The sequence below is a fragment of the Acipenser ruthenus genome, chromosome 12 (assembly GCF_902713425.1).
Source record: "Acipenser ruthenus chromosome 12, fAciRut3.2 maternal haplotype, whole genome shotgun sequence".
In the NCBI taxonomy this organism is placed as follows: Eukaryota; Metazoa; Chordata; class Actinopteri; order Acipenseriformes; family Acipenseridae; genus Acipenser; species Acipenser ruthenus.
The window spans coordinates 3967046-3990380 of record NC_081200.1 but is presented as its reverse complement, the minus strand read 5'-3'; the positions used below and the strand labels follow the sequence as shown (position 1 = coordinate 3990380).

The 23335-nt window shown below is 38.2% G+C and overlaps 2 protein-coding genes across 2 annotated transcripts; one reads left to right on the top strand and one right to left on the bottom strand.

The window, feature by feature from the left end:
- Positions 1-473: 473 nt before the first annotated feature.
- On the bottom strand, positions 474-7293 carry LOC117416908 (2-acylglycerol O-acyltransferase 1-like). The gene is made up of 6 exons (XM_059034350.1): positions 6582-7293; positions 5328-5506; positions 4474-4678; positions 2861-3032; positions 2509-2708; positions 474-1201 (listed from the first exon to the last, which is right to left on the bottom strand). The coding sequence occupies exons 1-6, from the start codon at positions 6676-6678 to the stop codon at positions 1047-1049; spliced, it is 1008 nt and encodes a 335-aa protein (XP_058890333.1). The 5' UTR covers positions 6679-7293; the 3' UTR covers positions 474-1046.
- A 1063-nt stretch (positions 7294-8356) lies between these two features.
- Positions 8357-23272, top strand: LOC117416539 (phenylalanine--tRNA ligase beta subunit-like). Its single transcript, XM_059034349.1, has 17 exons — positions 8357-8603; positions 9418-9473; positions 9652-9806; positions 9900-9972; positions 10310-10425; positions 10612-10762; positions 11299-11407; positions 11873-11943; positions 12056-12117; positions 12215-12266; positions 12522-12583; positions 12907-13114; positions 13326-13406; positions 13821-13913; positions 14268-14385; positions 14830-14982; positions 22709-23272. Exons 1-17 carry the CDS (start codon positions 8546-8548, stop codon positions 22858-22860), a joined length of 1770 nt encoding a protein of 589 aa, XP_058890332.1. The 5' UTR covers positions 8357-8545; the 3' UTR covers positions 22861-23272.
- The last annotated feature ends 63 nt before the right edge of the window (positions 23273-23335 follow it).

Sequence of the window (23335 nt, the reverse complement as noted above, 5' to 3'; positions counted from 1 at the left end):
GATCACACAATGAGTCAGTGGCTGAGGTGGGATTTGAACCGGGGACCTCCTGGTTATAAGCCCTTTTCTTTAACCACTGGACCACACAGCCTCCTCTGTTTCTGTGATTTGGGCTCCTATAACATGTCAATCGCATGTCACTCTATGTTGCATGTTTGTAACCTCGATCCACAGTGATCCACTTGCATCTGGATCAGTGATGTTTTTCTGCCAACGTTTCCACTCCATGAGCAATAAGGAGGCAGTCTTGATGGACACAGTGGTCAATGCCGCCATTGTGTGGAGGGACAGGCTAGTTACCCAAACACCCACTATTATTTACATTGTGAAGTCACTTCACATTTGCCTACATTGATGTCTAGGGCCTATGCGTGTAGCAGCATAGGGTTTTATTATAAGTAAATAATTGTCTGGGGTTGTGCAGTGAGAAATAGGTAGCCCAAAGAAACTTTACACAAACAATAGTTCTGAAGTTAACTGTAAACAAAGTATTTTATTTTTTAAAGCTTTTCTGACCCAGTGAAATAGCTGGACAATTAAAAAAAAAGCATGCATTTGTGAATTGAAATACTGAATTAATTACTATTGATAATTAAAATGTAACAGTGCAAACATATGCATAGATCTACAGTATACAGATTTTCTGTATGTGCTGCGTTCTAGTTTCTCTATTCCAATGTATAAAATCCCTGGGCTGTTGCACGACTCATTGAGACTTGGGATATATAGTTCTTTATTTCTATGTTCCTGCCTAAAAGTGTGCAGGTTTTTCAACTCCGCTAGATCTACTAAGCACCTTTACCATTGTAATATTAAACAGGCACTGTGCAATTTTCTCATGGTTTGCCATTTTAATCTGCTTTACGATACCTCTGCTTTACAATGCTTAAACGTGCTTTCAATACGCTTTTACAGTTTGCTGTGCTTTTTCTATGGGAAACTTTTATAAGGGTACAAGAGACGAATATGTTAAGTAAATGGGGGTTCAATAACCCCTAAAAAAATCAATCAGTAGCCTGTACTTTGTCAACTTTGCAAATGAGCTCTTATTTAAAGACAAGATGGCTTTGTTCTGGTATTCCATACTGGGCCTTGTGCTCCTCAAACAGCCCATTCAGCTCATCCAGGTACCTCTGGTGTAGTTTATCCACCTCTTCATTGGTTGGACTTACATTCTGTTCCACGACAATGGGTTTCCCAACTGCCAAAGAAAGACATGGAAATGAGACAGAATTTAGCATTGTTTCCACATATTTGCAAAATTGAATTTCAATTTGAAATGATCTGGGTTTAAATAGTGCAATGTGTGGAGTTCCGGGCGCTGTTTGAATAGTAACCAGTGGAAATAACATATGCTGTTGGTGGCTGCTATCATCAGTGGTCTTAGAATGGAAGTAGTTGTGTGGTTACACTGTACTGTAATTCATTCCTGTACCTGAAGAGGCGCTGCGTTTAACTGACATGTTGTGGCTCATGTTAGCCTTCAAGTCTTCTAAATTGAAAGCAATATTCTGTACATCACTATTGGGTCATGTCAGCTCAAGTGGTTTGAGGGGGTTGCTCAAACCCTTAAATCAGTGACTTACGCTCATTTAATTATTATTATTATTATTATTATTTTGTTCAAAAGCCCTTGAAAGAAGATTTAAAATAATACTAATAATATTTGTGTTGTCCATACCCCACATGAGAAAAAAGAAGTTAAAGGCCATCAAAATTGTAATTTTTACTAAGTTAAGACAGTTTTTACACAGCTCTTCTGCACACATTTCTCTCTTCAAAATCAGGCTCATAATCCTGCTGTATTTTGGAGCAGAACCTCTTCGTTGTTAATCAAAACAACCAGTATGTTACAATTTCAAATGAATTTCCATTTTCTTGTTGCCTCCTTTTTTATTTTCTATAAGGGATTCAAAAAATGATTAATGTTATGTAAAACTAAAACCATAATTTTACTGCTTCTACCCGCAACTATGTGGTTCCTCCATAATGTAAAACTGTTTTAGAAAATAATAATTGGGGGCAAACTCAGACCAAATCCATTGTGGTTAACATGGCAAGTATTTTAAGCAATTGATCTGAGATATTCATTTGACACACACAGTTCTCACTTTAAGGCAGCTGATGAGTCATGTTAAATTAACCACTATTATTGTGTAATGATGACTAACCGACTAGTTTTACACAACTACGTGATGTCAAACTGGAAAGATCTAGGTGAAAGATCATATGAACCTGTAGCCACCTGTTGCATCAGCACTCTGCAATCAGATATTAAGGTCAAAGATCTCCTGTATGTATTGCTTTTTAATTTCCTTCGCCTACCAAAACTTTTGGCTGGAGTTTATCAAGTGTCTTTTGAGCATCTAGTGACTCTGAATGGGACTGATTTGTAAATTGCTTTCAACCTGGTCACCACGGGAAAAGCATGAAAATAAATGCATAATGACAATCAAATGTACCATGGCGAACCTTTATAGCATGGCATTGTATAATCCAATATCTTACCAATGGTGTAGATGGGCTTTCTGAAAGGCATGACCCCGAAGCTGTACTGGAATACCCCTCGAGCATGGAACAAAGGCAAGGCAAATCCCATTATTTTCCGAAGTTTGTTCTGGATATTCCGAATGACGGAACCCTCGGGATTCTCCAGCTGGTTAAAGAGTTCATTCTCGCCAAAGGAAAACACTGGAACCAGGTGCGCCCTAAAACATTTAAAACAGTAGCAATCTGCTTCAATTCATATAAACATGGCGCCCCATAATAATAGGGCCATGATGGGCAGCCAGGACCATACCAACTCAATCAGACAAAAATGATACACATGATGCAGTTGGCGAGCGTTTCTATTACTCACCCGTGTTTGAGAGCGAGCTTGATGAAGCCTTTCCTGTGGAGGGTTTGTAAAGTCAGACTTCCTGGCCGAGCGTCTAAAGACTCCTCGGCTCCGCCGATCACAATGACAGAGACGATCCCCGCACCCTGGCTCAGAACATGGGTCACACTTTTCTTGGAACAAGAAACTAGACCTGCCGTACACCAATGAGATGTAACACAATAAAATACAAGGGTTAAAATCTATTTAAAAACAGCAGGTTTTTGAAGCTCATTGGTGTGAGGTACTGAATACAGAATTAACTTTTTCATTGTTTCTCCTTGTTTTATAGGGAAATGTACCAACATTTACCTTTTCATTGGCAACAAAAGAACAATTAGTTACGGACTAAATAAGTTTGGACAAAAGCCCCTGGTAAAGATAAGGCACTTGAAATGAGCATCTCATTTATTTGAAAAAGTATAGTTAGGTAGATTTATTAGGTTGGGTTTTGTTTGTGTTTTGTTTTTTTACCTTTTAAAGGGTATTTTACCATTTTGATCAAATTTGATTTGAAAATCACCCTTGTGTCTTTTTTGTTCTACTAACTGGTATTGTTGTTTAAATACCAGTTCAGCAGCAAACATGTTAACACTATGATTAAAGCCCCAGTAACCTTTACTCCAGTCTCCACCTGTTCTCGTCAATTTAACTGACCTCAAACTCCAAGGTAAAACATGGAGTAAGACAACACTAGCAGCTGTTCTGCCTAGTTTGGATGGTTCAGATAGTTTAATAAAGGTGGCTTTGCCAGGTAAGTTCAACAAATCACTTTACATAAGTAATCAGCTACACAGAATACAATATTGTTGTCATGCTTTAAACCCAAGCATGTGGACTGGTACCTTCTATTTGGTTCATGTATCTGTACACCACCCATTTGTCCCAGTTTACACAAGTAAAAGACGAACATTGCAACAAGGAGTCTTTCTCAGCAGCATTGTGAAACCGTTTCTTTTGAGTACTTCTATGTATTTAATGTGCAAACAATTCTGTAGCTTTACACTGATGACAAACACCTTTATCTTTAACACATTCATCACTGCATACTTTGCTGACAGATGTCTAAAAAGTCATTTTATGGTGTTCAATTTCTATTTTCTGTCATGTCCAAGATCCTGACATAAAGTCCTCAAATGTTCAATGCTTGGGTAACATTCTTCAATGAAGATGGCAGAACATTTGGAAAGGTTCAAAACGCTCACTTTCAATAATGAAAGGATGTGTATACCTGATTACATCCGTTCTAAAGAACCCTTAAAGTAGAAAATGAGATTACAAGAGTCATGTTGGACCATGAGATAAAATACAATAAAACGTTGTAAGAACTGAGGAAAACTGTATGAAATTCTTCTGCACAAGATTGATATCTGTTTATTAATAACATTTCTGCTATTAAAACTTCAAAATGAGTGTGTAAATTTGTATGATTCAGTCAACTTTAAGAAGATTGAGAGTTGTCACTAAATGCACCATGTGACTGACCAATATGTCAACAAGGGCAAGTTGATGCAGGACTATTGCTAGTAGCATGTATTTATAACTTCTATAAATAGTGTCATGCACAGTATCTAATGTCAAGTCAAAAGGGTTACCTGCACTCATGGCGTACTCTCTAAAAAAAGGAAATCGGAACCAAAAGGGAAGCACATGAAGATACGGGGTCAGACCAGGGAACAGCTCCTGGAATCCTGTGTATTCCGTGCAGAAATTCCCAAAGGCCCCAGCAACAAGAACTCCGTGGGGGTGAAACCCAAACAGGTAGTGGTTCTTGGGATCCAGATCACTAGTCTTAATGAGCTTCACATCAAAACGAAGAAACCAGTTAGTTTCATGGCATCCTGTTTCTGAACATTTAAACACGTCAGGGCATATTATTAAAGTGTCTTTAATGAACTCCTATCTGTTTTCAATGAGAAAATCTTTTCTTTTCTTTTTTTTTTTTTTTTTTTTACAAAACCTCAAATGTTAAACAAAGCAATGCAATTTAAGTTCAAGTTTCTGTTTTTGTAGCATTCCAGTTGATTTTTCTCCTTTTGAAAAACAGGAGTTACTTTAACTGGAGCAAACATGCCTTGAAAATGTGCCCCGTAGAGGGATATTCTCAAATAAACGATTCAGTGGTTTAACTTATGAAAAAGAATAATACATGTCAGGGAATGTATGGCAAAGCTTTCCATCGAAGCAATCTAATTGAGAAATAGATTGACCTCAGATCAATGTGATGGAATCAATCCAAATGATTCCATTAGCATTCCATTTTAAATACATTCATTAAAAATCTATATTTAGATAGCATACATATGATCCATATTAACACAGCATAGAAACTTTATAACAAGCTATAAAACAACAAACAAACAAACAAACAAAAACCTGCATGTGTTTTTTTTAGAGTATGCTTGTAACTGGTTTCATGTATGTCTTTAGGAAAACATAGCTGACTTACATGAATGGGGAAGTAATCTCGGAAATGCCTCCAGATTGCCCATTTCCTGACCCAGGCACACCTCCTACCCCCAGTCTGGGGTGTGTCCCAGTCCAGGTACAGCCACAGTCCATAGAGAGCAGCAAAGTGCCAGTACCCACTCAGGACAGCCAGAACATACACCCCCATACAACACTGTGCTGCACGCAGGAAAAAACAAAGGGGCTTATTTAAACACACTCACTACAATTACCTGTCCCTGTTGACATGCATACTATATACTGAGGTGGCTATAACATCACTCAGCAAATGATGTGGAAAATACTTTCCAAACTGAATTGAAGTTAACCTGAGCACTTCTCCAAGCAGTGTCTCAGAGAAGGTACGAGGCATGTGGGACTACAGTCGGGCATAGCGAGTGCTTCCCCTCGCAGTTCTGCAACAGACCCCTTAACCTGGACCTCTCCCGAGAAGAGACTGACAAACGTAACTAAAACATTGTTCTTTAATAAATACAATTGTGTTGACAATCCAGCTTGTTCACATCCCCCAAAGATCTACAAAAAGAGTCCCTTTGTTTTCAATGTTTTTTTTTTTATTATTATTTGGAGTACATTTTACTGCTGATATGGACTCAGGCAACTGATAATTTCAAAACTACACGGGCCTGTGCATCTTTTAGTTTAGAGATATTCAAAGATGCATATAATATGATCACAGCGAAAGGGTCGCAACCGGAACTCCAGAAATCATAGGGTTTGATTACCCACACATTCTTCGCTCATCCTGTGACATTTTTATACTCACAAGATAAGTAGGGTTTTCCTTTTTTTTTTTGGTGCCTCATTCCCAGTACATCATAACTGGAAGTAGAGATTGAACTTTACAGTCAACCACTGGAATGGAAATAATTATTCTACTGCATAGCAGTTCCACCCATTCCAGGTTTACCTACGAGCTTGATTAGCTGTGTAGGTAACAAGCTAAGCTGTGTCTTACTAAACCCTATAGTAAAACCCGGAATGGATCAAACTGCTATGCAATGGGAGTCTTATTTCCATCTCTGAACAATTCTCATAGGAATTTCCTATTATTTCTAAAATAGTTATTTTTCAGTTTGCTTAAAGACTTTTGCTTAATTGACAAAAACACACATACACATTAATAACATAAACGCATAACACTAATTAATATTTGCTTTTAAAAATACTTATCTTAAAATGAACACAAAGAAAAAGCGGCCAGTCAGATGCAAAAAATATTTACTGTAATTACCCAGAAAAAGAAAGGAGAAGATCCATTGTAGTACAGCAGCTGTTTGCAGGCGTCTGTTGAGAGGAATGTTTATCGGAGCGAACTCAATCTTCACCATGGCCGGTATAAAGAAAAAAAAAAGTATAGTAAATAAATCAGTACCTGCTGTGCGTTTGCCCTAAGCTTTTGAGATGTACAACGAAAATATGCCTAGCTCAGGCGCAGAACCGCCCAATATGAATGCGCTCCATCTGTTCTACCTCGTAATCGTAATAACAAATGTCATGCAAGAACACCAGGTCGTGCGAGTTTGCAATACCCTGGCACGACTTCGTCGAGTTCTTTAATCATATGGCACTGCAGCATTACAAAGTGTATCTCCTTATTAACGTGTAACTAAGCACGAACACTTGTTTGGTTCCTCTTTGTAACTGAACTAATGTTGCAATCCACTGTTTCTGAAATATCATGCATGGCCGTAACTAGCTATGAGGACACCGAGATCGTGTCCTCCTCGGTTGTTTTTTTTGCATCATCAATGCTGATGCTCATGTAAAAATTCTGGTGAAGTACAAAAGACTCCTTCATTTTCTCTATTGGTTTGCCGTGTAACATTTGGAGGTTGAATAGTAAAATCAGTCATATAAATACTCCCAGTATAGCTTGAAACCTAAGTTTGACCTCGGTAGAATGTCAGCTCTGGTTACGATTTAACAAGTTCCCCTAACGGTGTAAAATCCATGTGTTAAGTTTTTCAGGCTGTAGATCAAGACCAGGGTAACTCACCAGCTGCACAGGAGAGAGAAGATTAAACAGATGGGCAGAAAGACGGGCCACGCTCGTTACGTGGTTCAAAAAGACGGGACAACCCTTATGGAAGGAAAATATATTTTGTAAATATATTGACATACACTATATTGTAATTTTAGTCTTAAGGTTTTTAATATTCTTGAATGTTTATTTATTTATTTTTATTTGTATAACTACTTTAAAAGTATTCACATGTCAAAAGAATAACATTAGTATGATTTATATGTTGTACAATATAATGAAAATATATTGGCATATATTCTATAATACGTTTTGTAATATTCCATATATTGACATATATTAATCAATATATCACATTATATTTCTCAATATATTAAAATATATTTTCATAAGAACACAAGAAAGTTTACGAGAGGAGGCCATTAGCCCCATCTTGCTCGTTTGGTTGTTAGTAGCTTATTGATCCCAGAATCTCATCAAGCAGCTTCTTGATGGATCCCAGGGTGTCAGCTTCAATTTTCGTTCAGTAAGGGAATGTAGAACTGTACTAGTGATACATTCTTTCGACTTGGGTTATTAATCTGATTTAAATCTCGAGTTCAGTATTCGATTTCTCTCATCTGGCTCGTTTTTCTACACCTATGCCGAAAAATAAATAAATTAAAGAAAATATCAATAAGAATCCACTTGCTCGTTTACTACCTAAATGCATGCCCTTGCACGTCAAAACACTGTGGTGTTTTTGGTTAAATGGCGCCGTCTAGTGTGTGCTTGGGGGGGGTAGGGATCCCCATTTCAACGAGACACCCACAAAAACAATCTCGCATCCTAATAACAAGTACAAAAAGCACAACTGCATTTTCAGCAATTTACTGCCACGGCTACAATGTGTGTAAACGTATTTAAACAATACAGTCCATGTGTCATATTTAATGCAAATTATTCCGATGTATACACTTCCGAATGACGTAATTGACTTGGGTCCTACATTTAAGATGGCCCTCCGTTTGCCTAAAACGACACAAAAATAACAAACCGCACAGAATTCCTTTTATAAGAAAGAGATTTTTTTCTAACCTCACACCGTAAAATAATAATAAAAAATATTATGCTAATCTTACTTGTATTAACAAACGTTAAAAAAACAAAAGACTCAGGAGTTCTTTCAGAGTCAGCCCAAGCCGGTGTAGAGGAAGTCGAGAAGAGTAACGACCATGCCGACTGTCAGTGTGAAAAGGGATTTGTTGTTCCAGTCTTTGGGCAGGGAATACAGTGAGTCCTTTAAACAATTATTGTTTTATTGTCAATATTGTAAAAATGAAGTTAAACAGTGTTCAAAAACTGATAACTGGGATACTAAACTTCAAGTACAGGAACGCCGGCACTAGCTCGCTGACACGACTCAGATACGTCTGCCTGTAAGAGAATGACTGGGGATTGACACATTCATAATAATTTACCCGACTTGTCAAGGGGTAGACCTGTTTATAACGCTATCTGTGTCTGAACTGTATAATTGTATTTTGATAATCTGTTTAATACCACAGTCAAAGAAGACTACGTGTTCTTTGCAGCGACGGGAGGATTGATTTCAGTACGATTGCATCATTCCCTGTAGTACTACTGTGTCTGTAATCAGTTCTAGTATCAGTGCCTTCGTGTATACAGTGTTCTGTATTATGCTACCCTGCTTTTCCCGTAAGTCATAGCATTCTGGAGTTCTGTCTGGACACATACATTTTTTGGAGCACCCCGTGCTGTAATAGTAAAATAATAACGTGTGTATATATATATATATATATATATATATATATATATATATATATATATATATATATATATATATATATACCTGTAGGAGACTCCAAATGACAACAGCCATGCAATAGCTCTCCTTGCTTTGCCTTGCTTGCATTTAGGTATGCTTTTTACAGTAGCTACAAGTCCAGTGGTATAAGCATTGGTCAGTCCACACCCATGATTATCTCCTCTCCTCTCTCTCAGAGCGAATGGAAGCAGGTTAGACAGGAACCAGTCCAACCGCATACTTTTAAAAGCACTAACTATTTGTCTTTATGTTTTGCAGCTGATGAAGAATTTGATGAACTCTGCTTTGAGTTTGGCCTGGAACTCGATGAAATAGTAAGTACTAAACTGTATTGTTCAGTAGGCAAGGCTTTTCAGCACACAAACCCACATACACACTTAAAAGCTTAGCCTGCTCAGCAAACTTGTTTTTGCAAGACAGTATTTCACTGCTGACAAAAGATGCACAAAGACACCCCTATAACAAACCGCTGCATCTGCCTGCTGTTTCCAGACCTCTGAAAAGGATATCATCAGTAAAGAACAGGGCGATGTGAAAGCAGAGGGAGCTTCGGATGTCATTCTGTACAAGATTGACGTTCCTGCCAACCGGTATGATCTGCTGTGTCTGGAGGGGCTGGTCCGAGGGCTGCAGGTTTTCAAAGAGAGGTAATGCACTCCACCCGGTCTAAAGAAGAGGTTCTGCAGCTCAGTACCATAAAGAATGCCTTTGCCAAAGTACATTTCTTATTCTATATGCAGGACAGAGGCCCCAAGATACACGCGAGTTAATCCAGCTGATGGGGAACCTCAGAAACTGATCATCACAGAGGAGGTGTGTGGCAGTTGTACAGTACTTGATCTTGTCTGTCCACTCTCTCAGCCCATTGTTACACTCTTAAGCCACTGCATTTCAATAAAAGTGCTGTGGGCCTCCTAATAACATGCTGCTGTTGTAAAGGCTGGTTCATACTTCAATCATGCAACTATCTCTAAGGGTGATTGCTAGTCCCTAGCTTTTGACTGACTGGTGATCCAACTGAGGTTGGTAGTTACATTTTTTTCAACTCTAGCTGGGGTCGTTCCTAGATATCAAAGATCCCTAGACATCAAAGTGGTCCTTTACTGTTCTAGCTGATTAACTTTAGAGCTGTTCATTGCAAACCTTGCAGACTGCCCTGGTGCGCCCCCATGCTGTAGCCGCTGTACTGCGCAACATCACTTTCACCAAGGACAGATACGAGAGCTTCATTGAGCTGCAGGAGAAGCTACACCAGAATGTGTGCAGGTCAGTCTACACCCAGGAATCTCTACTCCCTCCCAAAGCAAATGCAAACGGGTTAGACAGCGAATAACGGTCACTTTATTTAATACCTTATTTGACAGATAGCTTGTATTTTGTATGTGTCTGTCTTTAAATAAATATAATCTTAACCCGTGCATTTACATTTCTTCTTTAACTTCTAAATTTCAGGAAGAGGACCCTGGTTGCCATTGGCACTCATGATCTGGATACCATTTCTGGGCCATTTACCTTCACTGCAAAACCTCCAGCAGACATTAAGTTCAAACCTCTGAACCAGAGCAAAGAGTATACCGCTCCTGAACTCATGAACCTCTATAAAGTAAGAGCAGAAGAGACTATGTGAACTTACCTATATTACACACAGATCATGTGCAGTTTTTCCTAATTGTCCCAAGCTTAAGATCCCCGTGGAACTAGTTGGATCTGGAAACTAGGATCCCTATAATAAGTGTACTCCATGCCTTATCTCTCCTCAGCTCCCTCCCCCTTGTTGTGGGTAATGGAATAAGTGCACACTCCCTCCAACCAGCCTTCAGAGCTGTGATGATTTTACTTTTGAACAACCAAGTGATGCAAGCATTGCGTTCTGGTTTAAAACCAGGTCGCTTTGCATGCCGGTGAATGAAAATGTGTTCTGTAGAAGTTTAAGAGACTACTTCTAGCTTTATCAACCTACCAAGTTAACTGTCTACAATAATGTGTTGCCTTTGATTTGCCTGTAACTATGTAATATTCTCAAGCTAAAGAGTGTAAACTGAATGATCTCAGGAATATCAGATAATTTGAGAAAGCTTTTCTCTTTTTATTTATTTATTTATTTATTTATTTATTTATTTATTTATTTATTTTTTTAAGACCGATAGCCATTTGCGCCACTTCCTGCACATTATAGAAGACAAGCCAGTCTACCCTGTTATTTATGACAGCAATGGGATAGTTCTGTCTATGCCACCGATTATTAACGGTAAGTGTCATAAATGAAAAGAAGCTGGACTCTAGAAATTCCCAGTGCTACTTGAGGCAAAATTTAGATCTTCGGTATTTGCATAATTGAAATAGAACAGGTGATGTTTTGTTTAACCAATTTTAATTAAAGATCTAGCAGATCAGATTTTGTTGCTTAAAGCTGAGGGAACACAAAGCCACATTTTCAGGAGCAGTGGCTTAAAACCTGGTTCCAGGAGACTTAGTATGAGGCCTTTACTGAATCAAATGCTGTCTCCCCTGGTGTGCCATGCAGTGGCCTGAAACCAAGTACCAAGCCACAAATTGGCTTCGTGGTCCCTCAGTTTTTCTTGATGATTCATTTATACTTGTAAATGGTAATGTGTGGAGAATGAGGTTACCAGTGTCAGGTGTTTGTTATGTTTTTATTTTTTTAATACACTTGGCCTGTTATCAAAATCAATAACAATTTTTCACTCTTTAGGGGACCATTCAAAGATTTCTCTGAATACAAAGAATGTTTTTATTGAGTGCACAGCTACAGATGTTACAAAGGTAATTAATGTTCAAAATAGTCTCAGCTTTGTACAAATGGACTGCTGTTCCATTGGGGGGGGGGTATGTACAGTAATGAAGTAACATTTATTCATTTTTCCCCCCCTTTCAGGCTAAAATAGTTCTTGACATGATGGTTACAATGTTCAGTGAATATTGTGACGAGCCCTTCACGTAAGTGAGAGAAGATGGAGCTTCTGTTGTTAAAATTCATTTTTCAAGCTCTGTTTTTTATGAACGTAAATAAAATACCACTTTTATGTCACTGCAGTGTTGAGGCAGCAGAGGTTGTTTATCCAGATGGGAAGACCTGTATTTACCCTGTAAGTACTTATAATCAAAGTCACCTTAACCCCTAGTGTCTGGTTTTGGGGGAGGGATCTTGCTGAAATATTTACTTGTAATCTTTTCTGGCAAAAGTTGGTTGCAATGTGGAATAGTTGTAGTGTTTAAATTAGGCTTGGGGCATTTGGCCTGACTTACAAACCCCCCTACCTCTTGCTTCTCAGATGGAATATAACAAAATACGTAAAATTTGTGTTTTACGGTTTTATTTATTTATTTTTCACCCTTATCAGGAATTGCCATACAGGAAGGAGACAATAACTAGTGATTTTATCAACAAAAAAGTAGGATTCAAGTAAGTTTTGGATTTCTAACTTTATTTGTTTATTTATTTATAATGTATAATGTTGACTACTGTAACATGAATTTCCATTTCATAACCTGTACTGTGAATATACCTTGACCTGATACACACATCTTTAACTGAGAAGTATGTTTTTATAAATTATCAATAAAACTGTGATGTTCATGAAACGGTTCTAGACGGTTGTTGGTTTATTACCCACTGTCCAGAAGACTTTCATGCAAACACTCTTGCAAAGATCGCATAGAATCCTTGCTTTATGATTTACTGCACCTCGACTGTTGTGATTATTGTTTGTTTATGTCTTATTTCAGTGAGACCCCTGAAAGCATAGCAAAGCTGTTGACTCGGATGTACTTGAAATCAGAGGTGATAGGAGAAGGGGGGGAGATAGAGGTTGAAATCCCTCCTACCAGATCCGACATCATCCACGCTTGTGACATAGTGGAAGACGCCGCCATGGCCTACGGTTTTAACAACCTCAAGAGGACCATCCCCCAAACGTACACTATAGCCAATCAGGTGGGCAGATTTAAAGATCTGTCAAGAAACTGACAACACAAAACCCAAAGCTAGCAGTATCTCTTGTTGTTTAGAATCATATAAAATCATTCTGAATACATTCACTTATTATGATTATTTCTGGTAAGGTAAATGGGTCCAGGTAGGTCCTGTTCGATCTATGAAACAGTGAAATTAATGATGTAAATGTCACGCTCTTTCTCTCTTACAGTTTCCTCTGAACAAACTAACGGAGCTGTTAAGACAGGACCTAGCAGCTGCTGGATTCACAGAGGCTCTGACCTTTGCCTTGGTAATTATTATATGAACAAATACCAAATACATTTCTTATGTATGAAAAGAGTCATGCACTTCTCTTTTCTATCAGTATAGGGTTTGTAAGATTGCAACTTACACTATTCTATTCCCAGTTAGTCAGTGGCCTAGACTGTGTGTTTAGTGTAATTTGATATTGAGAAACAGCCCAAAAATGCATTTGGAATGAACTATAATATATAGCGTTAATGGTAAAAAAATGTGTATAATGAACTATGTTATAAATCTGTTTTAAAAAGGAGATTTTTCTTAAAACCATGCCGATGTAGATTACTTTTCTTTTGCGGATGCAACACAATATAAAAGTACTGTACCGTTCTGTATCTTGATAAATAGTGTTCAGGTGTATTATACCGTGTTGTATGAAAGTGACATCTCTGCCTTCCTACAGTGCTCTCAAGAAGACATTGCAGAAAAACTCAACAAGGACATCTCCAGCACGAAAGCAGCACACATAGCCAACCCCAAAACAGCAGAATTCCAGGTCAGAGGAACAGCAAGAGAGTGTTATTGCTATATATAAATAACAGTATGCAAAGCCTTGGATCAATTACACAGTGCAAAAGCAGGGTTGTTTTATAGGATAACAAGTAAATATTGAAATCTTACAATCTCCCTTTATGGTTGTTCTTTATGCCTCGGGTGGCATGTACAAATACAAATAATATCCTAATTTCACACAGTTTGCATAGGGATTTGTATTTTCAAGCCAGGATAGTAAATTCATTGGTGCATTCCATAACTGGGCCACTAGATGGCCTTCCTACGTTGGTTTTATTCTTTCGTGGTGCAGATGAGGAAGTGCATCCCAAGCAACGTTTCCCATTTCTTCCACCAGGTGGCGCGCACGACCCTCCTCGCTGGCCTCCTGAAGACAGTGGCAGCAAACCGGAAAATGCCTCTTCCCCTGAAACTGTTTGAAATCTCTGACGTGGTGCTGAAGGACGTAACAAGAGGTGTGCTTGTGTAGCTCATGACATAACCAATTTGATTACATATTGAACTTTACAGATAAGGATTTCCTTTTAGATTTGTTTTCTTTAAGGCTGCAGCTTTTTGTGAATGCTGTCAATAGGTGTAACGGTTCCTGCTGACAGAAGACGATAGGTCCTGAGAAGTCAAATTTCTAGTCAGCGTGGTTTGATTTTTTTTTTTTTTTTGAAGAGTAGAGTGCTGTTTTATCCAGAATGTTCACAGCTTCGGGGGTGATTGCATTACTGTCTCCAAAGGGTTAATAATTCATATTAAACACTAATGGTCTGAATCATAAAAGGAGCGTGACATGTTCACAAAGGTGAGGAGTCATGTCCAATGATTGCTCCATACAGTGTGGTATGAAGAAGATGGGTAGCATTGTGGAGGCAAGCAGTTGGCTGACTTATCTGTGTCTTTTGACACAGATGTGGGTGCGAGGAACAACAGGCGGCTCTGTGCAGTCTACTACAACAAAAGCCCCGGGTTCGAGGTCATCCACGGCCTGCTGGACAGGACCATGCAACTGTTGGATGTGAAACCTGGCAGAGAAAAGGGATACTACATTCAAGCTGCGGAGGGTATGTATGCTGTGTGCATTCAGTACTAATGCGAGCGCATCTGTCTTCTGCCTGTAATCACAGGGCGTCTTCCCAGACTATGTTGAAGGAATGAGTGTTTAACAATACGATGTCAGCACCTTACAGGGGTTGATTCTTAACGCCTTTCCCAGATGTGCAAGACATGTTGCTCCAGAGGGAAACACATGCTGTGTGATTTTTTGACATGTACATCTGCTCTTGATTTGTAAATTCAGGGAGTTATTATTTGAACACCTTTTTTGTGTGTTCAACTAATTCTCCGAATTAATGTTGCCAGCTGCAGGTGCCAGCAGGTCATTGCATCAATCTGACATGGTCTGTATTGGAATGCTTTACTTACCAGATGCAACAGTTTAAGGACGAGTTCATCTGAGAATTTGTACAGATTCTGTGTTGTTCCCGTTGTGTGATAATTCAGGGGAACGTGGAGTATCCTAACTGAAAGATTGAAAATCCGTTATTTTTGAGGTTTTGTCCAGGTTTTATAGTAGAAGCTAACTCTTTTTTTATTGCAGGGTGGGGGAAACTGACAGCTTTGCTTACTTCATATTCATTAGAACAGTATATTCATTAGGACAGTTGCTCCTATTGTGTGACCTGACTTCAGTGTAGTCTAGTCTGGTGATCTCCACATTTCATATTCAGTGCATTTTATGGATTGATAGACCTGTGGATGTTACTTTGCTCTGCACCTTGTTGATCAGGAAGGTTCTGTCAGCATGGTTCTGCATCGTATGGATCACTAAGGTTGTTTTAAATTCGGCATCTACATATAAGTCCTTACTGTCATGACTCTCAGCTCTGGCCCTCAAAATCCATTCCGGTGCCCTGGGGAATAAGTAGACCAGGGAAAAAGTGGATCGCCGTCTAGAATTTAAAGGGGAGGTTCCATTGTGTCTAAGGTTTACGCCTACTAATACTATGTCTGGGGAATTAGTAGATGGAGCCCAGGGAATAAGTTGATTGGATATTTTAACTAAAAATAAATCATTTAACATGAACTTTGTAAGTGTCATTTATATGCCTGTTTGTTTAACAAACGTTATAGCAACTCGAGATGTTTTTGTTATATTTAACATAAGCAGTACTGTAAGGATAGGTATGCGAGTGATTATCAAAAAGTTAAAGCACGATTTTCAGTCATGGACAAAATTGAGCTCCTTGCTGCACTTACTAACTTAGGCCACGATGCACAGCAATCAGTGATGCACTTGTATTATTATTATTATTTATTATGTGCTTTTATTTTGACAGACAGTATTCATTTTTATTTTCCAATCTAGGTACATAGGCTACATGACAAAACTCCTGTTCCTGTTCAAACAAAAGAAAACTGAAACGTGTTTACTAATTTAGCTATGATGTTTGATGTCTTGAATACTTCGACTTTTTTTTAGGGCGAATGAAAATGCCCTTCTAAAGCTGAAGGACTACAAATGAAGATTGTTTTACAAAAGCATGGAAATTGAGCAGTCCCCAGCTTTCTGAAGGCATTTCGCTGAAGAGCCCATTAACACAATCAATAGCTTGGGTTGCTAAAGAGGTGGTGTTTTCTGCAGTCCTTGTCTGGGTGCAGTCATTGTTAGAGGACCAGTTACATTTGCAGGCAATAGCCTTTGTGGTGTTTTGGAATTGCTTCACCTCTGACAGCAGACCTTGATAACTAGTTTCTAGATGTATATACCTTTAGACCTTATTGCTAATATTATATGTCAGTTTTAATTTGATATTGCAACGTCTTATGTGTTTTTTTTGCAGGAAACACAAGCTGTAACACATTATTGAGGGAATGCATTTGAGCAACGGGTAGATATTTGTGAAAGCTGATTATGTGGCCACTAAAATATATGCCGGTCTTACTACCAGCTATGAGTCATGCCTAATGCAGTTATTGGAAAGGAGTGTATTCTGTACGTATTCCTGTATACGGGGGGGGGTTGGGAAATATCAGCTAAGGCATTGGCTGAGCACTGCTAGCATTTCTTTCTCCAGTAGTATCTGTTACACATACACAAAAATACTAAACAAGCACAGATCTATTTATTTAAAATAAGAAGTCTCTCTCTCTCTCTCTCTCTCTCTATATATATATATATATATATATATATATATATATATATATATATATACTTTTTCTTTTAAGTTGCACTGATTGCAGTCTGTTTCAGTTGTTAGTATTCTATAGTATTCTATCCAATTCCCACTCTTCTGCCGTCCTTCCTGATGTTTGTGGTACAAGAGGGCAGCAGGAGAGATCCTACAGGGAGTGTCATGTGAGCTCCAGGGTGGGAGGCATATCGGAAGGTAGCGTGACTGGGAACAGCTGCTGCATTTCAGTGCAGTCTGAGAGGCGCTCTTCCAACATGGATGTGTATTTCTTACAGAAAAGGAGGCTTTTAAGGAGATTTTAAGGTGTTCACAAACCTGTTGGTCGTTGCGTTGCACGTATCACACTGACATTTTATATATCTTGATGAACCTTTCTTCAATAGTTATTTTTTTTAAAAAACATTTTGGGGGGCAGCCAACAACGGTTTCTTGAATTTTATAACTTCATTTTATTTATAATAACAGAACATTTTTAACATAATAGTTTAATCATTGTGAGCGGCGGCTGAGTGGTAGTGAAGTCACACACAGGTAGGAAGTCGGGTGCAAATGCACACTGTGGCCCTATTTTTATTCCAAACGCAAAAATTAATAAAAAGGTTGAACAGAAACACTGCTCACAGAGCAAATAAAACAGATAAACAAAAGCAAAGTCTCAAACACAAAAATAAAGCAGACCTAAGGTCAGGCTGGGCAGTTGCCTTCACTGATCCTTATTTCTTTTTCTTTCATTTTAGTTCTTCTTGGATTCTCTGCTCGCTCTCGTTCTATTATTATTATTTATTTCTTAGCAGACGCCCTTATCCAGGGCGACTTGGTCCTAAACAAAAATACATTTCAAGAATCACAGTTCAAGTATTAATACAATGAAGAACAAAACTCTCTCCTAAACACTCCACCCAGAGCACAGAAAGCTGCAGGCTTTTATATAGGTGACCATCTCCCAATTAGCAACAGTTAATCAATAAATTAACTCAGGAGATGGTCACCTTCTGCACAAGGTTTTCATCTGGATGGGGCTTCCCCATCCGCACTGCTGAACAATAACATACCTGGCTTTTCACTGTCATTTAAAATACACAAATCATAACAAATAAACAAATACAAAATAATACAAACTATGCACAGGGACGGAGGTACCCGGTTCTAAAATAAACATAAACAATACATTTTTTTTAAAATAATAATACACCCGCTCAAAGATAAACAAATACATTTTCAGCAGGGCTTTGTCCTACCCCCTTTTATGTGTGAAGAGCTTTTCTACCGCCCTGCTACAGACCCTAAAAAATTGTCATTTCTTCTCTACCCTTTGTCTTTTTTAAGTTGAGGGGTAATGAACCATTTTTGTGCCATATGCTTGACCCCCCCCTTAAACTTATTTGTCCAGCAGATCCTTCCCAAGGTCCTAACCTCTTGCACTTATAATCAGACACCTGTAGGAGATTGCAGCTGCTGGGAAACATGGGTGAAATTGCAATGTTCCCCAAAGTCTTTACAGTTGTTTTTAATGTAAACTGACCCTAGCTTTATCTTGTCGTGCTGGAATAAGTGAATACGGTCGATGCCGGTGGCCATCTGAAAGAGAAATGTACGATGGGAATCCTTTTAAAAGTTCACTGTGGAAGTGGAGCCTCTATAATAGGCGTGGCGAGCTAGATGCTATCTGGAGGTCTGCGGTGATGTCCCTGGGGTGGAGGGGCACTGGTACCGTTGAGAGCTGAAGTCATGTTCCCTTTGCAATGAAAGGATTAGAGTCCACTACATCTGATCAGTGCGATTCTCTTTGAGAACAATGTTTATCACCTCATGTAATCCTGTGCCTTTTAATTACCCGTGTTGCTTTGCAGGCTTTTGTACTGGAAATAAATATTTAAGTCTAGAGTAATTGAAGGGTAAGGGACTCTGCCAGGTTACAATCCCATTCTGGAATTTTGTAACAAACCCAGTGATCTGTTCAAGACACCAATAAATGCAGGATTGTGAAGAGATCTCGCTCTTAAGGGTATATGTGTTTTACACTATTCATGGGTGTGTATGTGTGTGAAGTTTTTATTTTTGGTGAGGGGGTTATAAAGGGGTCTGTGTTTTAAATCATACATTGTTGTTTCTTTATAGATTAATTATCATATTGATTAGGCAAAATAAATGTACAAAGAATGGTTTGAAAATCTTGCCAACTGTTCAACATACATTGCTCACTCAACCTTGCCTTTCGTTCATCGCCTTTGACTCCTGAACTGAGCTGAACATTGAATTCTGGGCTCCTCTGTGGAGAGCGTGATACGCTTCTGTGTAAGATTGCGGTTGAGTTCATACTAATGGTAGTAGTGTATTGGGTATATGTTAGTAGCATGTGGGTTGAAATGAAAGCCCCTCATGGACCTTTACCTGTGCAGGTGTGCTGTGACCCTGGGACTCCCACTGTGCCCGGGTGCTTGGGCTCCTTTGATGTCTTCGCTACCTGCTGCTGAGAATTAATCTCATTTTAAACATAATCCTCAAGCCAAAGATATTTTCAGTGGCACGAGCATGCCTGTAGGTGAATGTCTTAAAACCCCAGATTAAAACTTTGAGTAAAACCTGATCACTGTAATTAAACACTGCTGGCAGTTTAGCCTGTGGATTTCATTTGTTTGATCCGTTTTGTGTGAAAGTAGGGAACATTGCTCTGGTATTGCTGCCTATAGTTGAATGTTGCTTTTAATTCACACAGGTCTATGCAAGCATATCCACCTGTGTTGAAATGTCATGCTTTGTGTGAAATGTATGGACACATGCTTATTTACTGTAATATGTAGTTACACATTTAACCCACACACATTCACTGAATCTGGTGGAAACTTAATAGTAATTTTGAACAGAAGAATTTATATCAAAACAAACTCTTCAGAGCAGCCATACACATACAGGCAATGGAAATGTATTAAAAAAAAAAAAAAAAGAAAAAGCATGAAAAAGAGAATCACTTTCATTATGTCTTAAATGATTGTGTAAGCCTTTATATACATTAATATCAATTTAATAGTTTAATCTATGTACAGAAATACATTTAATAATACTAATAATAAGATTTACTTTGTTTGAGATTTTGCTAAAAATCTGAGACCCCTTGCACTGGACATTGTGCAGCCTCTTGGATCGAACTTTTCAATCAGTCAGTGTAGAGTAACGTTCTATAAACATTGTGCCACATTCAGTCCAAGTAATGATTTCAATAAAATCAGACAATCCTGCAGTGTACGCAATTGTCTCAGGACTACTACCTCTAGTGGGTCAATTCCTGTATTCCAGGGAATATGATGTTTTCAGTTTCTTTACTAAAACTTAAGAAGTTTCTTGGAAAAGTGAAAACTGCATCTGGTTGAGGAGGGATATATAAGAAAAAAAAGTTTTTAAAGGGTGTGTTTTTTTTTCTTCTTCTTTTTCTTTCTGCCTCTCTATTGAACTGTTCCACAATTGCACATCTATTGTACTTTGTACTGTTTTATAAAGGAGTGTATTTTTGGAAGGAACAATTAAAAAGAAGGAATGTGATTATGGAGTCCAGGCAGCACATTAGCTCTTTGACAGTCAATTGGGCTGAAAATGTGTTAAAGAGCGGTCACTGAAGTGGATTACTGAACAAAGAGCTCCTTCGTTGTCATCAAAGACAGTCCAGCTTCATCACAGTGACTTTTTCAGGGAAGGCCCTTTGGAAGGTATTATTTAACTGCAAGTTACTTAAAGCCCTGGAGTCTATTGCAAATGAGAAGTATGACCCGAGCAGTCTGATTCTGACCTGGTGTCAGTGCAGTTTATTGTCTGCCTTCATTGTTAGGTTGTTTTTTTGTTTCTTTTCAGATATTATTTATTAGTTGAATTTGATATTCTACACAAATGCTTTTAAAGCATAAAGAAAGAATTGTAGCGTTTTTTTTTTTTTTGTTTGTTTGTTTTTTTTAATCGTTTTAGGAACATGCAGCTCATTTTATTCACAATTGAGTTTTGTACGATACTTAATTACCACCGCTTTATTTATTGTATTTAGTAGTGGTCTGTTTTTAACTGGCATGTCTCCTTATTTCACAAACACACAGGGCTTTTTAGTATATTAGTAAAAATAACCCGAAAATGTTATACTGTGGGCATTATCTAATTTTTGTGAGCCAACACTGGTATTTCAGAACTTCATTTGTTTCGTTTAAGAAAAGTGTTTTACCCGTTATATCGCCACCCCACTGTCCGCCATCCGCCAACTACCCAAGCCAAGCAAGTGTAAATATAAACATTATAGTTTCACTCATTGTAGCGCCAGCGAAATAATCATGGCCGATTAAAACAACAAAGTTATGCAGTTAACCTTTGACTCGCTTTCCTAATTCGTTGTTAACTGAACGTTCATACCAATGTCATCAACACTCCCACTGCCAAAGCAAAACAGAAAGCACAAAATGGTGAGTCGACCCTACATTTAACAGCAGAGCAAAAGAAAAAAATCTGCATGTATGCATCTGAAAATAAGGAAGCAAGTCAGCAAGACATTGCAAATGTTTTCTCACCTAAGAGGCATACACTGTTAATCGAAGGACAATTGGAGACATTGTAATGGATAAAAACAAATGGTTTACCTTAATGGAACGGGTCAATTTGTTTAACCTGAAAAAGGCTTGACGCAGTCTGAAATAAGTGACTTTTAAAAACCACAGTACAAAAAAAATAAAAAAAATACGGTAAGAGGTTTGTTTACGTGCAAGTTTTGCACAAATGAAGGCTGACTTAAAGTGAAGCATCAGTTATGTAAACAGCAGGATAGTTTTTTTTTTATTATTATTATTATTACTTTATGCTTAAGAAAAGTGTTTGCCTGTGCATAATCAAGTTTTTTTTTAACTGCTTACAATGCTGTTGAGCTTAAATTGCTTTGTAAAATAAATAGAAGGCATCGTTCCATGGGGGATAGTATTCAGCAGGCGTACAGTCGTGCCACAAATGTTCAAATGACCAACAGTAAAATGTATATATATATGTATATATATTATATAGTACGCTTTCTTTTTATGGAACTACTGGTTGGGTGATTTGACACAAAATGAGTTTATTATTTTTATATATTTTTTTAAGTATAAACTGTTCCTCAAAAGTAGCCATGTATGTTTCATACAGATGGGAAAAGATGATAAAATGTCACTAGTAGACCTACTGTTGTGTTAAGAACTAGTACTGTAGTTTTAAAAAAAGATTAATGTTTTATTAAAATGGCCTGGCGATAGTGTAATTGTATAACTTAAAAAAAATAAAATGTTTGAATTTATTGCAAATATAGAAGGTTGTGGGTGTTTTTTTTTTTTTGTTTTTTTTTAACCCCTCACTATAACGCCATCCTCGCTTATTGCCCGTTTATGCCCATGGCCCTTACCAGGCGGTATAAAGAGGGTTGACTGTATATAGGATGCAATCACTTGGATGCATGTGTGTAACATTACAAAAGTAGTTGATTTCTAGTTTGAAACGTTAGCCCATCTGTTGTCCATTTCCCTCGAGAACGACGTACATGTTACTGTTTCTGCAATTGTTACTGATCTCTCATTTTCCCCTTCCTTTCTTTTCCTGGCAGACTCCACCTTTTTCCCAGGCCGCTGCGCTGAGGTCTTTGCCCACGGTCAGAGCATAGGAAGGCTGGGAGTGCTTCACCCTGATGTCATCAACAAGTTTGAGCTGACGATGCCCTGCTCTGCCCTGGATATCGACATCGAGCCCTTTCTGTGAAGGGTGAACCCCCACCTCCTCTCCCTCTGCCTCGTCCTTCATTTCTTCTCTATGAAGAGCATGTGCTGACAGCATCAATCTCTCCTGTTAAATATTTAATAAACACAAGGAATACTGTGTCCAGTGCTGCTGTTAGAAACATTCTCTGCATTCTATCTGGGACGCTCACTGAAACATGATAGGTTATTGTTTGGTGGAGGGCCCCCAGTCACTACAGTAATAAAGCACTGTAGAATTTTATTGTATTAGGAAAACATAACATAACAGCTATTGGAAGGCTTGGAAATATGTCTGAAATGCATTTTTTAGTTAATGTCCACCTAAATTTTAATATGCATGTCCAGGTTGGTTTGAATAAACATCAGGAATTATTGAAATGTAACAATAAAAAATAATAATAATTTAGCCTGAATTTGTTGTCTAAGGACTATTTTTTTTCTCAGTCAAGTGTTTAAGTGTTTATGCAGGCACTTGG

Bases quoted from the DNA above. Each gene is read 5' to 3' on its own strand.
- LOC117416539 (XM_059034349.1), top strand. From the start codon at position 8,546: ATGCCGACTGTCAGTGTGAAAAGGGATTTGTTGTTCCAGTCTTTGGGC. The intron at 11,408-11,872 runs GTAAGTGTCATA...TTCACTCTTTAG, and splicing joins TATGCCACCGATTATTAACG to GGGACCATTCAAAGATTTCT. The intron at 13,115-13,325 runs GTGGGCAGATTT...TCTCTCTTACAG, and splicing joins CGTACACTATAGCCAATCAG to TTTCCTCTGAACAAACTAAC.
- LOC117416908 (XM_059034350.1), bottom strand. From the start codon at position 6,678: ATGGTGAAGATTGAGTTCGCTCCGATAAACATTCCTCTCAACAGACGC. The intron at 4,679-5,327 runs GTAAGTCAGCTA...TTTGATGTGAAG, and splicing joins GAGATTACTTCCCCATTCAT to CTCATTAAGACTAGTGATCT. The intron at 2,709-2,860 runs GTGAGTAATAGA...TAAATGTTTTAG, and splicing joins AAGCTCGCTCTCAAACACGG to GGCGCACCTGGTTCCAGTGT.